The 13,041-nt window shown below is 45.9% G+C and overlaps 1 protein-coding gene across 2 annotated transcripts in view; it reads left to right on the top strand.

Annotated features, from left to right (window-relative positions):
• Positions 1 to 13,041, top strand: part of LOC144106696 (peroxidase-like) — a 49,034-nt gene that overhangs the window by 26,742 nt on the left and 9,251 nt on the right. For both annotated transcript variants that reach the window (XM_077639539.1, XM_077639538.1), the window contains exons 3-10: positions 1,784 to 1,928; positions 3,075 to 3,292; positions 4,429 to 4,626; positions 6,306 to 6,461; positions 9,594 to 9,695; positions 10,987 to 11,100; positions 11,381 to 11,513; positions 12,531 to 12,740. In XM_077639539.1, coding sequence (XP_077495665.1) covers positions 1,784 to 1,928; positions 3,075 to 3,292; positions 4,429 to 4,626; positions 6,306 to 6,461; positions 9,594 to 9,695; positions 10,987 to 11,100; positions 11,381 to 11,513; positions 12,531 to 12,740 — 1,276 coding nt within the window. The remainder of the gene's footprint in view (positions 1 to 1,783; positions 1,929 to 3,074; positions 3,293 to 4,428; positions 4,627 to 6,305; positions 6,462 to 9,593; positions 9,696 to 10,986; positions 11,101 to 11,380; positions 11,514 to 12,530; positions 12,741 to 13,041) is intronic.

Genomic DNA, 13,041 nt, shown 5'->3' with positions numbered 1-13,041 from the left:
GAAAAACTTTCAATACAACTTCTCGGCTGTGCGTCTCTGGTCTGAGTAGAGGGTTTCAATCAGGTGTTCAATGCGTCAAGCTGCTTGTTTGATGCAGCCATCACTAGGCACGGGGTTTGGCGGAGGTAAACAAAAGCTGTTAAATAGGCAGAACGGTTCTTATTTCGTTAGAATAGAGGGCATTGAGGGGTGATTGTGGAGTAGGACTGTCTGCGGTAGTGCACAGGCTTAGTGGTGGCGCGTGGACACGACAAATATGTTTGTGTATTGTCAGGAAAGGGGCCACATAACTGACAACGGGAACAGCCGACAGTTCACTATGCGATGGTTGTCGAAGTGACAAAGTGAATTAGTTCTTGATTTTCTGCTCTAAAATTCTATTCACGGTGATTGAGGAGTAGGAAAGATGGGGGGAAGGACGGGGCAGCAGTGGCGTTGTTCTTGAATTTTTATCCTCCCCGAGAGGGATTATTTGAGTTAAAACAGACAAAATATTTATTTTACGTCAGCGTTACATGTTAACGCAAATAATTAAAATAGTTCCCAAAACATACTGGTAACAAAATATGATATAAACAGATATATCGCCACCTTCATTCAGTTTTTAAGGGCTTTGCTTGGCTTGCTAAGAGGTTACACCACGTCATAACGCACGCAAGCATGTAGTGTAGGCTGAGAACCATATTAAGCCGCTCTCTGTACTTTGTAGCTAGATTGGTGCATCTTTTCTTACTTTTTTACTCATAAATGAAAGCAAATATGGCAATTTCATGTGCATGTTTTTGAACAAGTTTACTGCATTCCTTACTGTACACGTACGCTACAAAGTCTGCAGGTAACGTAGTTGCAAAGCATATGAACGCCAATGAGTAGTCATTGCGCAACTCTTCTTTTGTTTTAGAGTATTGGCTTTTTTCTTTGGAATATGCCTGAAAGCAAAATGGTAGAGTTCGACATCAAAGCAAAGCAGCCACACGGACGGCCAAATAAGAGGTGTAGAAAGCGGGGTATAGATAAATGTTTAAGAGAAGAAATTCTCAGTGGAGGCAACGCTGGACCGACACAATAATAAGACACTCGTTCGTGGAATCGCTGTTAAAAAAAAATTGCGACCACCGCAAAAGGAAAGTAGGAATGGCGAAGGAAGAAGTAAGCGCATTTTTGGTCGTAACATGTCGGCAGAACGGTGTTCTAAATACACATTGAATGCAAAAGTGTTCGGGACGACCAAAGAGAAAATTGGGAGATTAGTGCGAGATTGATCTTTCAGAGACACTACATTGGGAACGCCTCAGGGCCGGAAGAGGTGGACGAAACGCATTAGAAGAAGCGAACGCACGCATACAAGTTGGATGATCTGAATGAAGATGAAGAAGAAGTGGCCGTGTATGTTTTAAGAGGAAGAAGAAGACGAAGAAGAAGTATTGCCATTTCGAAGTATCCTATTACCACTCCTTTTCCCGTCAAAACTTTCCTGTATCCAGCAATTAACCGCCTGTGTCTTGGCCACTCCCCCGTAGTGGGTACGTGCCAGCAACGTCTTAGGCCTTCCTTCCTTCCTTCTTGGGAAGGCTATAGTGCCGGTTAGTAAAATTCTGGGGCCTCATTTGTCGATACTGAGCTTAGCCACTCATACATGGTGTGCAGTCGCAGTTCGAGGTGTGGCGCAAGGCACAGCAGAAAGCACTCTCTGGCACTTCGAAGGGAGCTCTTGCAGACTCCACATAATCCTCGGCACTTGTGAACAGAGCAGTGAGACAGAAATTTCGCGCTGTACTCGCAGGCCATGAAGTCTCAGGAAGGTCTTCCAGTGGCTGCCCATTCGCCTCCGAGAGACATGCCCACACACGCCGAGCAACCAAGGAAGCGGTGCAGAACGCGGAGGTGGCCAGGCTCTTTGAGGAGACCACCAGGGAGCTGCTCAAGAGGTTGGTGGCAATAGTTGGAGTAGCATGTACTGTCTCCAACATACGCGGAAATCAGTCGAAGCGCGTACGAGGAGTGTCTCATTTCAGTAACGCGCTGTACGTGAGTGCTTTTCAGCTCCACAAATTCGGTCTTGATGCGATGAATAATAACAAAGCTACTGGCTTCGGTTACCACTCAAGAGTCCTGGAGGCGCTGGTCCCAAAGGATATAGGAGCAGTAGTTTCTAGTAATGAAACATGGGTGAAGTAGCAGAGTTGCAGGTAGTGCTATTCGTGGTATTTGCGTTGTTATTAATATAGCCACTGGTTATTTAAGCTGGAGAGCACTCGTACCAGCATTGGTAGTAGTAATAGTAGTATGGTATCGCACGTAGCTAGGTTTTCTGGCAGTCGAGTTATTAGATATAATAGTGCGCTATTACTCGCATTAGAAAAGGCGTAAATATTGGAGGAGAATGGCCATTTTGATGCGGCCAAAATTTATGTGAACTTGAATCTGTCATTCAAATCCATCTCTGAACACCGCCGGTGTATCAATCTCAGAAGCCTGATTAGAAAGAGAGAGATAAACTTAAATCCTTCGATACGCTTGTTCATTCGGTTAAGCCGAGGCCGACGCCGTAGTACGCCACTCAACGCAGGAACGGGCACCTAAGAACTGCGTTCTAAAAAGACAGGCACTAAGCAACTGATAGGGTTCAAGTGACGGCAGTCATTTCCACAAATAGAATGACTTTTTTAATTCAAGAAATTCAGACAACACAGTGTCATGGTGCAGAGGGCAAAAGGCGAAAATCAATCCACCTGACTGGGCCTTAAGCACCACTCGAACACAACAGCAAGGAGCACTTATATACACATACATAAACAATATAATGATCAGAATGCAAATGTTTGTACGACACAACTTCCTTATGAAACATTCATTCTATTCTTATTATTAGAAAACAAGTCTAAGAAAATCACAGAAAAGGACAACGCAAGAGACGGCAGATCAAACATATCTATAAAACTAATTGTATACCTAGAAAAAACAAAATAAAAAATCACAGAACAGAGCAGTGCAAGAGCAGTCGCACTTTCGCACTGGTTCCCAAGTGTAAGTGCGAACTTCGCTTAAGATTGACTTTTTCCTTCTACCCCTAGCGCTGACGGTGCAGAAGGCCGGCAGGACACCAACGAGCTGGGAAATGGTAGCGTGTCTGGTTCAGCGCTGGCCAACACATGCCCACAGCCTAACCTGGTATGCAGCTCGACCAAGAAGTACCGTGAAGCCGACGGTAGCTGCAACAACATCCAGAAGCCTGGTTGGGGACGAGCGGGTTCCTGCATGAATCGCCTGCTCAGCCCCGCGTACAGCGACGGTAAGTCCCTTCACGCCACGGCAATCCTGCATATCCAGATGAAATGCGAGAGGGCCAGTAATCAACGCAACTTCGAGCACGCACTTCGGTTATGAAATGCTTTGAGGTACACTAGTTCTTTGAAGTTCCGGTCCTTCGGTGTAGTACAGGAGATGACGTCCCTGAGTAAGGCTTCCTGTGTGAACATGCAGTCTTGCCAGTAATCGCCCAGAGTTATCGATGCAGATGAAATGCGAGAGGGTATGTAATCAACGCAACTTCGAGCACGCGCTTCGTTTATGAGATGCTTTGAGGTACACTAGTTCTTTGAAGTTGCTGTCCTTCGGTGTAGTACAGGAGATGATGTCCCTGAGTAAGGCTTCCTGTGTGAACATGCAGTCTTGACAGCGATCGCCCAGCTTGGGAATAGCTTTGCATCCAGCCTACGACTTGCTTGTGCTGGTTTCAATTGCAGGCAGTGGATCGCCTGCAGCTGCGATGGGACTTAGATAACAAATGCGTTAGTGGCCTGACAACAGACGTCCTACATGGACTCTGGCAATGTGCGCAATTTGTATCGCTATTCTACAAAGACCTAGATATGCGGTGGGTATCCGCGCACCTTTTCATGTAAGATGGCGACACCGTTTAGTACCTCAAGAATACCGGATGCTATACTCGCGGTTCGAACGGTTGTTATTAATGGTTTAGCATTAAAAGGTCTATGCGAGCAGAAATGGCGACTGTCGTCACACATCGCCAACTCGATTATAACGAACTTTAATATGCCATCTCGAATGTAACCAACTAAAGTGTACCACCTCGGATATGGCGAACTTTATTGTGCCGAACTTGGATATAACGAACCTAACTATGCGATCACTAGAAAAAGAGCAATCAGTGTGGGAGTTATCGAATGAAGCAATACACTCTATTGTAAAAATGCAAATAAAGACATATTAAGAATACTTGAAAACGCATTCAACCGATCCACCGAGGATTACCTCAGCGTTTCCTTAATCTGTAGTTAAACATCGTAACTTCATTTCACTTAGCCGTCACTGCGGACTTTGCTATGTGTATTATTTTCACGGCATAGCGGCAAGGCTGCTGGCTTGACTTGTTATCGAAGGCTTGAAACCACCGGTAACTTTCAGGTATCAGCAAACCCCGAGTAGCAGCAAATGGGGCTGCTTTGCCCAACGCGCGCAAGATATCCTACACCGTTCATCCAGACGCCAACAACCCGGCCACCGACATCACGCACATGGTGATGCAGGTGGGACAGTTCATCGACCACGACTTTGCCTTGGCACCACTGGAACCCGACCCGCAGGAGATCGTCAACCTTGGAAGTAGGTGGCACAGTATCTTTGTTCCCCTCTCCACTTTGTTTACAATACCAAGAGAGTTGGTTTGACATGACAATGAAACAGCACGGGTATAGAACGATGAAAATGAAGGACACAGTGCCTGTACCGAGTATCTTAAATCTCCCGTGTCCGCGCTGTTTCCTTCTGTCGTATCAAGACAGTAAACATTCATTGCACACTCACCCCCATTGCATGGTACTGGTGGAATTTCCCAGCCCTTGCACGTTGCGATGGGGTCAACATAAGCGTGACGTTTCGTCCGGCGAGACGCTACTTGCACACCACTCATGCCTCCGCGTACTTTCTTCGCCTGTGTCGTCTACCAACGTCATTGTGGTTTTTAATCTAAATTAGAGGGGGTGACGTTTCACGGCCAGCCAACTACAGCCCCTCACAATCGACGTCACACGAATCGTATGACATGATTCGTACGAGAAAATGGCACCGGTTGTCACCTCGAGTGGTGTTATTAAGAATTCAATATCTTAAATTTATCGGGTCGACCTCAAACATTTTTACTTGGCATGAGCGCTCCATCACCGTTACAAAATTCAAGCACTTTCTACTAAGCTTCAAAACCTTGGACTTTTAAGAGAGAGTAGTGCAGTCTGTTCTGCACGTGGTTTAGGTACTGTGCTTTTTTTTGTTTCAAGCAGCTTACGTCTTCAGGGTGAAAACAGAATGCTGTCTTGTACGGTAGAGGATGATATTACGCTTACAATTTTATCATGTATGTAATTACAATCCATGTCCACAGAGCACGAGTAGTTCCTGTTTTTGTGATGTAAGGCATTAATAATACGATGACACCGCAGCGGTGGCCAAGTGGTTGAACATCCGCCTCGCATGCGGGAGGTGCGGGGTTCGATCCCCAGTGCCGCCGGGTACCCTCCGGTCATACAATGGGTACAAGCTTTCCCCTGCCTGGTGCTCGGCTTCTTTAGGGTGAAATGCTTGGGAAATGGGTCTTTGACCTCACCTTGAGAAATGGAAAATACCTTGTGTCATGGCGCTCTTTGACCGTAGATGCCCTTGTGCCATAAAAATCCATAATCATCATCAATAATACGGTAACGTTTTCAGACACGCATTATGTACCACCATTGATGAATTCTGAAAATTTGCTTGTGCATGCTCGGCCCCTCGTATTTCACGGAAATGCCCTGAATGTGTCAAAAACTTTCCGCCAAATTTACGCACACAGCGCACTCCCACGCTCACAAAATTGCAGCCCTGTTCTTAGAAAAATGCACATATATGCCCAAGCAATTACTTCATTTATCATCCGATGCAGTTTCCTGATACAGAGCAGTTTACTAAGACATTTCACTGCGTAAATAAAGAGAACAGTTGCATCACCATAGCGCTGGCTCCTGATACACCACGTACCTATACATAACACAACGTTATTGCTATGTTTTAGCACCTTTCACGAGTGCGTTTATCGTTTCTACTTCTTTTTTTTCTTTAGATCATTAACTCTGCTTTTGCACCATTCATCTCTTAATTGCTTACAGTAAACAAGGAAAAAATGCTGAATTATGCGGAATACTTTGTAAAACGGTGAAATAGGTTACTTGTGTCCGCCTCGACAGAAACCGATGTCCACATGACTGGTTCTAGCAACCCGCGCCATTTGTGCGTACCGTCCTTCTGCCCAGATCCCAACAACGTCATTGACTGCTGTTCGGCGGCTACACGGAACATGCCTGAGTGCTTCTCCATCGACATCCCTGCCGATGACCCGTTCTTCTCTCAATTCGGGAGGACCTGCATGAACGTACCACGGTCGGCTCCTTGCTCCCGCTGCCAACTAGGTATGCAGAGCTCGTTTTTATTTCGTGTATACCATTTTAAATGCATAAATACGACAAAAATTTGCCCGCAGATATCGCACTTGTCATGAAATTATGCCTGCCGGCATTACACAAGGAAGAGTTCACGGAAAATTGTTGCAAAGCTAGAATGTAATCAAGCGACATAACATGCATTTCTTTATGTCGTCCTAACTGCTTCAGCGTTAAGAATAAAATCTTCATCATTGATTGAATTAATATTAGCACTACAATAGCACTTGAGGCGCATATGGACACCGCACACAAGGGGCAGTGATCGTAGACCTAACACAAGGCGTTGGGGTTGGCCTCCCGGAGCGCGTGAGAATTGCGCAGTTATGAAAGTCGTCTCTTCGCACATGTAGCTTGTCCTACAGTGTGAACAATCCGTGCGACGGAGTATACAGTGCCTCGTGGAGCAATCGCAGTGCACGAAGCCACACTGCACACCCCGTACTATTTATATCCCACAGGGCTGGCTTCTTCCCCCGTGTTTGCTGCTAGAGCCCATACTTGAACTTCATCTGTACACCTGTTTATCGACAGCAAAAGTACGTAAACGTTCCCAGGTGGTGGTTAGAAACCACTGAGAAGAGTCAGGGTAAAGAATGCAGGTTTTGATCAAAAATTTCACACATATATCCACCTTACGCATGCACCACACGGTAGTCTCACTTGAGGCCGAACGTCTAACCACCACACGCTCACAGCCTTCCTTCTCAGTAAAACAGGGACTATGTGCTGGCATCGCTCTCATTTTCTGTTTCCATGACCCTTAGCATGCAGCGGTGCTGTGTCCGCGTTTGATTTTGTTCTTGATAGTATCAGCAGCACTAAAGGCTCTGTCTGGCTTTCAACGTTACACATTTGCAGACGTTTAAATGCAACTGCTCACGAAGCTGCCTGACTTATGAGAGTGGGCCATGGAAACACGTGGCACATTTGCAGACGCTTAAATGCAACTGCTCCTGAAGCTGCCTGACTTATGAAAGGGGGCCATGGAAGCACGTGACACATTTGCAGACGCTTAAATGCAACTGCTCCTGAAGCTGCCTGACTTATGAGAGTGGGCCATGGAAACACGTGGCACATTTGCAGACGCTTAAATGCAACTGCTCCTGAAGCTGCCTGACTTATGAGAGGGGGCCATGGAAACACATGGCACATTTACAGACGCTTAAATGCAACTGCTCCTGAAGCTGCCTGACTTATGAGAGTGGGCCATGGAAACACGTGACACATTTGCAGACGCTTAAATGCAACTGCTCCTGAAGCTGCCTGACTTATGAGAGGGGGCCATGGAAGCACGTGGCACATTTGCAGACGCTTATATGCAACTGCTCCTGAAGCTGCCTGACTTATGAGAGGGGGCCATGGAAACACGTGACACATTTGCAGACGGTTAAATGCAACTGCTCCTGAAGCTGCCTCACTTATGAGAGTGGGCCATGGAAACACGTGGCACATTTTCAGACGCTTAAATGCAACTGCTCCTGAAGCTGCCTGACTTATGAGAGTGGGCCACGGAAACACGTTGCACATTTGCAGACGCTTAAATGCAACTGCTCCTGAAGCTGCCTGACTTATGAGAGGCGGCCATGGAAGCACGTGACACATTTGCAGACGCTTAATTGCAACTGCGCCTGAAGCTGCCTGACTTATGAGAGGGGCCATGGAAACACGTGGCACGTTTGCAGACGCTTAAATGCAAATGCTCCTGAAGCTGCCTGACTTATGAGAGTGGGCCATGGAAACACGTGACACATTTGCACACGCTTAAATGCAACTGCTTCTGAAGCTGCCTGACTTATGAGAGTGGGCCATGGAAACACGTGGCACATTTGCAGACGCTTAAATGCAACAGCTCCTGAAGCTGCCTGACTTATGAGAGGGGGCCATGGAAACACGTGGCACATTTGCAGACGCTTAAATGCAACTGCTCCTGAAGCTGCCTGACTTATGAAAGGGGGCCATGGAAGCACGTGACACATTTGCAGACGCTTAAATGCAACTGCTCCTGAAGCTGCCTGACTTATGAGAGGGGGCCATGGAAACACGTGGCACATTTGCAGACGCTTAAATGCAACTGCTCCTGAAGCTGCCTGACTTATAAGAGTGGGCCATGGAAACAGTTTAGTTTCTGGCCCAATGCATCCAACTCAGATAAACCTCGTTTTTGGCACTTCACTTTGTGATCGTTTAGCATAAATTAGCTGGAAAAATGACACCTAACTTGTCCTTCTTGAAATAAATTCGCTCCAAACAGTTTTCCCAAAGAACGTCACTAGCCTAACCTATAGAAATACGATTTTTAATATTAATCCCGGCGAAATCTTGCTGGGGACAATTTTCAGCACAGTAATAGAGGGTTTGAGTCTCCGAAATCCCATATACCCTGTGTAGGCATGTGAAGCCTGAGCAATCCCCCCCCTTCTCTCCCCCACTTCCGACCCGTCTCCAAATCCGGGGTAGCAAACAGGATCCTAATCTGGTCGTCCTCCCTGTCATTTTGCTTATTATCACTCTCCCTGAAAGCCCAAACCATGAAAAAATATCCACAGCCAGCGGCTGTCTACCAGCGACTAAGTGTTGCGTCGCTCACAGAAAATCTTTAAAAAATGAGCCAGCTAAACGATAGGCTTACTCGCACTCAAATTTCACACAGAGGGGCCACTCAGTGGTAATTTTAATTTTATACGACAATGTGGTAGGGCACCTGCCTGAACCGGTTGTAGTCTCCTTTTGTCATTGAGTCGCCGACGACAGCCTTCGCTGCCAGTACAGCTTTTGCGAAACCATCTCTGTTGGATCGGCATCATCTCACACGATGCGAACTTTCGATTAATTTTCATCAACTGAGGCAGATACCGAACGCAAGCGTAGATTAAAGGCAAAATTAAGCTAAATACCGCCACAAGCAAGCGATTTAGTCGGGATATTGTTTTTATATATTTTCCTGAGTGGCTCAGCACACGGTATTTCCTTTATGTCCCATACATGCCGATAGCTTTCAGGCATTATAAAATATCCTTTTCGGTAGTGTTTATTTTGTGTGTCGAAGATGCCCCTGCCATAAGACCACGCGCAATGTGAGAACGCACATTCTCTTCTCAGGATACAGGGAGCAGCAGGACATCTTGACGTCGTATATTGACGCTTCTCAGATCTACGGCAGCAGTCAGAACGACACCACAAGGCTGCGACTCCTTAGTGGAGGTTTGTATCACACGTAATGACATGCTTAATTCGTCCTGTGACAATTCCCGCACTTTAACGTGATACAGTTGCAATGTCGATCTCATCTGCTCGCTAAAGGATCTCTCAGCTAAGACCATTTCAGACCAGCTTCATGTTTGCCGAGTTTTGACGCATTTTTTCCCAATTTGACGTATCAAAATGTCAGTTTTCTAGGAAGCATGGTTAGTACACTCAATTCTTTATCAAGAATTAACATTCACCTTATAACCTGCTATCTAAATTTCATCTTTACAATAAGAAATTCAGTTCATTTACTAGTAAATGGGCGGGTAATTCAACTGTCAATACTGCGCAGAATTCCTGCTCAAGGAAAGCACAGCCCCTGGCAAACTTGCAAACACCACGTTGTTGTACCTTTCTAATACCAGGTGTTTCGAGAAAGCCCGTCACTAATCCTTAAAAAGTTTTTCAGCTAGCCAGGTGGGTTTTTACGGCGTTGGCATACGTCAGAAAAAAACTTGAACGATGTTAACGGCCAGCCTGGTTAACTAATTTCTAATATTTACCATTTTACCTACTAAAGAAAGGCATTTGGAAGAGGTTTGTAGCTGGCCACTAGTGATGTCCGTATCAGTTTTTTATAATTTCGAAAACGTGATAATCCTTGGTGCTGTGATGCAACAGATTCTTACAATTTCAGGCGTAATCCGAAATTGCGCGCCGACCGATATCTCCCCGCGCTCCACAACCCCGAATTCCCTTCTGCTGAGCTGGCCTTAATCTTTTCAAAGTTTTGCAGCCTGGACAGAATTCACCCTCCTGATCCTAACACCATTCCCACTTCACACCCTCCTCCCCCTCACCGAGCGTTCCTCTTCGAAGTGAAGGTCCTATTTAAACCCGCCAATGATGAACGCTTTGCCTGGACGAAGACCAGTCCGCTTGTCGAAACGTCGGCAAGCACCCTGAGGTTTCCCCTCCCCTGTTCACTTTGTGATTATCAAGAACATTCTGACAAACCTCCTCTCTACAATGTATTGCTACTTGATGGATATTTTAAAGGACTGCCTGCGCTCTGTCACGAAACTCACTATTTGTTGAAGCAATTGAATATTTGCTACTATACGAGTGAAATAAAAATGCGCGATCACACCGGTTGCATCATGCAACAGTAGTTGCACTAAAATGTCCGAAGTGCGGCTCATGCCTCTGTTAATGTACTCTTAATAACCACTTCGTGCTGACTGAAGTACGGTATGGACACATGTGAATAAATTAAAAACACACAATAACATCCTTTCCCGTGCAGGACTGCTGAAGTACCAACAAGTTCCCGGTGCTGGCGCTCTTCTTCCCCGAAGTTTTTATCCTACCAGAGATCGCTGCAGCGACCCAAGCAAAGGGCGGTATTGCTTCCGAGCAGGTAATCATTTTACCCTATCGAAGGCGATCGCATAACCACTTTCCTTTCCCTAATGGCCTACTTATAAATTCTTGTTTCTTATACTCCTTATGACTCTTATGTTCCTTATGACTCTTATGTTCCTTATGACTCTTATGTTCCTTATGACTCTGAAAAGTCTTGACACGTTTTAAAAACTTCCGTAGGCGGAATGTGGAAAGCTGCTTTTACTTGTGTTTTTTTTTTTAATTTCTGATTCCATTCGAGTAATTTTTCTGGTGAAACCGCTTTCTGTCTCGAGGTGACGAGAGGGTCAACGAGCATCCTGGCCTCACGTCTGTGCACACCATATGGCTGCGACACCACAACCTGCTCGCATCCTATTTTGCTCAGAACGTGAACGCGAACGACGAAGCCCTCTTTCAAGTCACCAAGTAAGTCGTTCAGTCTGCGTTCGCCTCGCAGGAGCGCCTGCTTTCTACCATTCTTTTCTTTCCTCCTGAGCGATGTCTTTCAGTGCCTCCCAGGCGTGGCCAGTTTCGCTAAAGCACTGAGGATTATGCTAGTCGTCGTCACAACCAAAGAACATGAGCTCCACTCTTAAAAGCCTGGTCTCCTCATTTCAAAAGCTTCCCTGCCTTATGTACACAGTTTGAAGCTGCATTTCATGCTTGTCTTGATAGGTCCCTATATTAGGCAGGGTGCTAGAACAGATATGAGAGAAACTTGCGGAGGGGGGGGGGGGGGGAGGGGGGGTTGGCAGACAGAATGTTTGAATAGGCTTAGAGAGAAGTGTCGTCATGCTCTATGACTGTATGGCTGGAAGAAGTGTATATTTCTCGTTATGTGCACCAGAATAAGGCAGACTAGGAAAAGCCTACACATCCTACCTACCTTGTTTGTGCGGACGTAATAAGCAGAGTGGCAACAGTTAAGATGATTATGAGTGCAAAATACAGCAACTGCTTGTAAATGCACCTAATAAACAGCAGTCCTAAAGCCGCAGGTCTACTCATATCCTGTGAAGGAAAGAGATCTCGTCAAGTCGGCCTAAGTAGAAGTGATGAGAACAGTGAATGTCCTATAATACGCTTCTTCTTCGCTCTCGATAGCAGGAGACAAGTTGATGCAGATTTTTCATTGGTAAGCATGTCAAAATGGAGGAACACTTCAGGATTAGCATGTCGGGACTCTCTTTTGAACTTTACTTACAACCTCTTTTTTATGTTTATGCTCCAGAAGCGTGGCAGACGAGAAAACGTTGAACACTTGATATAAGTCACATATTCGCGCACCTCCTTTTCACACGCACCTTCCCAGCAGTGACGTCAGACGTTTTCACCGGAACGCAATCTCTACTGAGAACATGTTTACATCAAATTCTGTGTGGTCGCATTTTTAGCCCATTATCGGTCAGTTTGTCAGGTCCGAGCTGATATCTTTTCTTTCAGACGCATCGTGGAGTCACAGTTCCAGCATATCGTCTACAGCGAGTGGTTGCCCGCGGTGATAGGCTCGGCTGCCATGACTAGCTTTCAGCTGGCGCCCAAAACAACCGGCTTCACGACCTACGACCCCACAGTGGACGCCACCATGCTTAACGAATTCGCGGCGGCAGCATTTCGCCTCGGCCACACGCTGATCAACGGAAGCTTCTTGCTGTAAGCGATCTATCTACGTCACATTCCTAACCCGTACAGGAACCTCCCCCACAATATCATCAGTGTTTCACTTGTTTTTTTTTCTTGTTTTTAATTTCGTTTGCCTTACGAACTAAGCTACGGAGGTTAGGGAAATGAATACGTCTGAGGAAGCAATGAGGAACCATTTTTTTTTTCATGAGAGGCTTTACGAAGTTTTCTCGATCTTAGCTGGAACGAAAAGCAGAAATTTGAACACTATGACAACAGCTTCGGATTTTAAGCTGTCTGTTATCATAAAAGCTGTTCACCACGTGGGTAC

The sequence above is a fragment of the Amblyomma americanum genome, chromosome 10 (assembly GCF_052857255.1).
Source record: "Amblyomma americanum isolate KBUSLIRL-KWMA chromosome 10, ASM5285725v1, whole genome shotgun sequence".
Lineage (NCBI taxonomy): Eukaryota > Metazoa > Arthropoda > Arachnida > Ixodida > Ixodidae > Amblyomma > Amblyomma americanum.
Note: the sequence above shows the minus strand (reverse complement) of the source record. Positions and strands in the feature narration are given on the sequence as shown.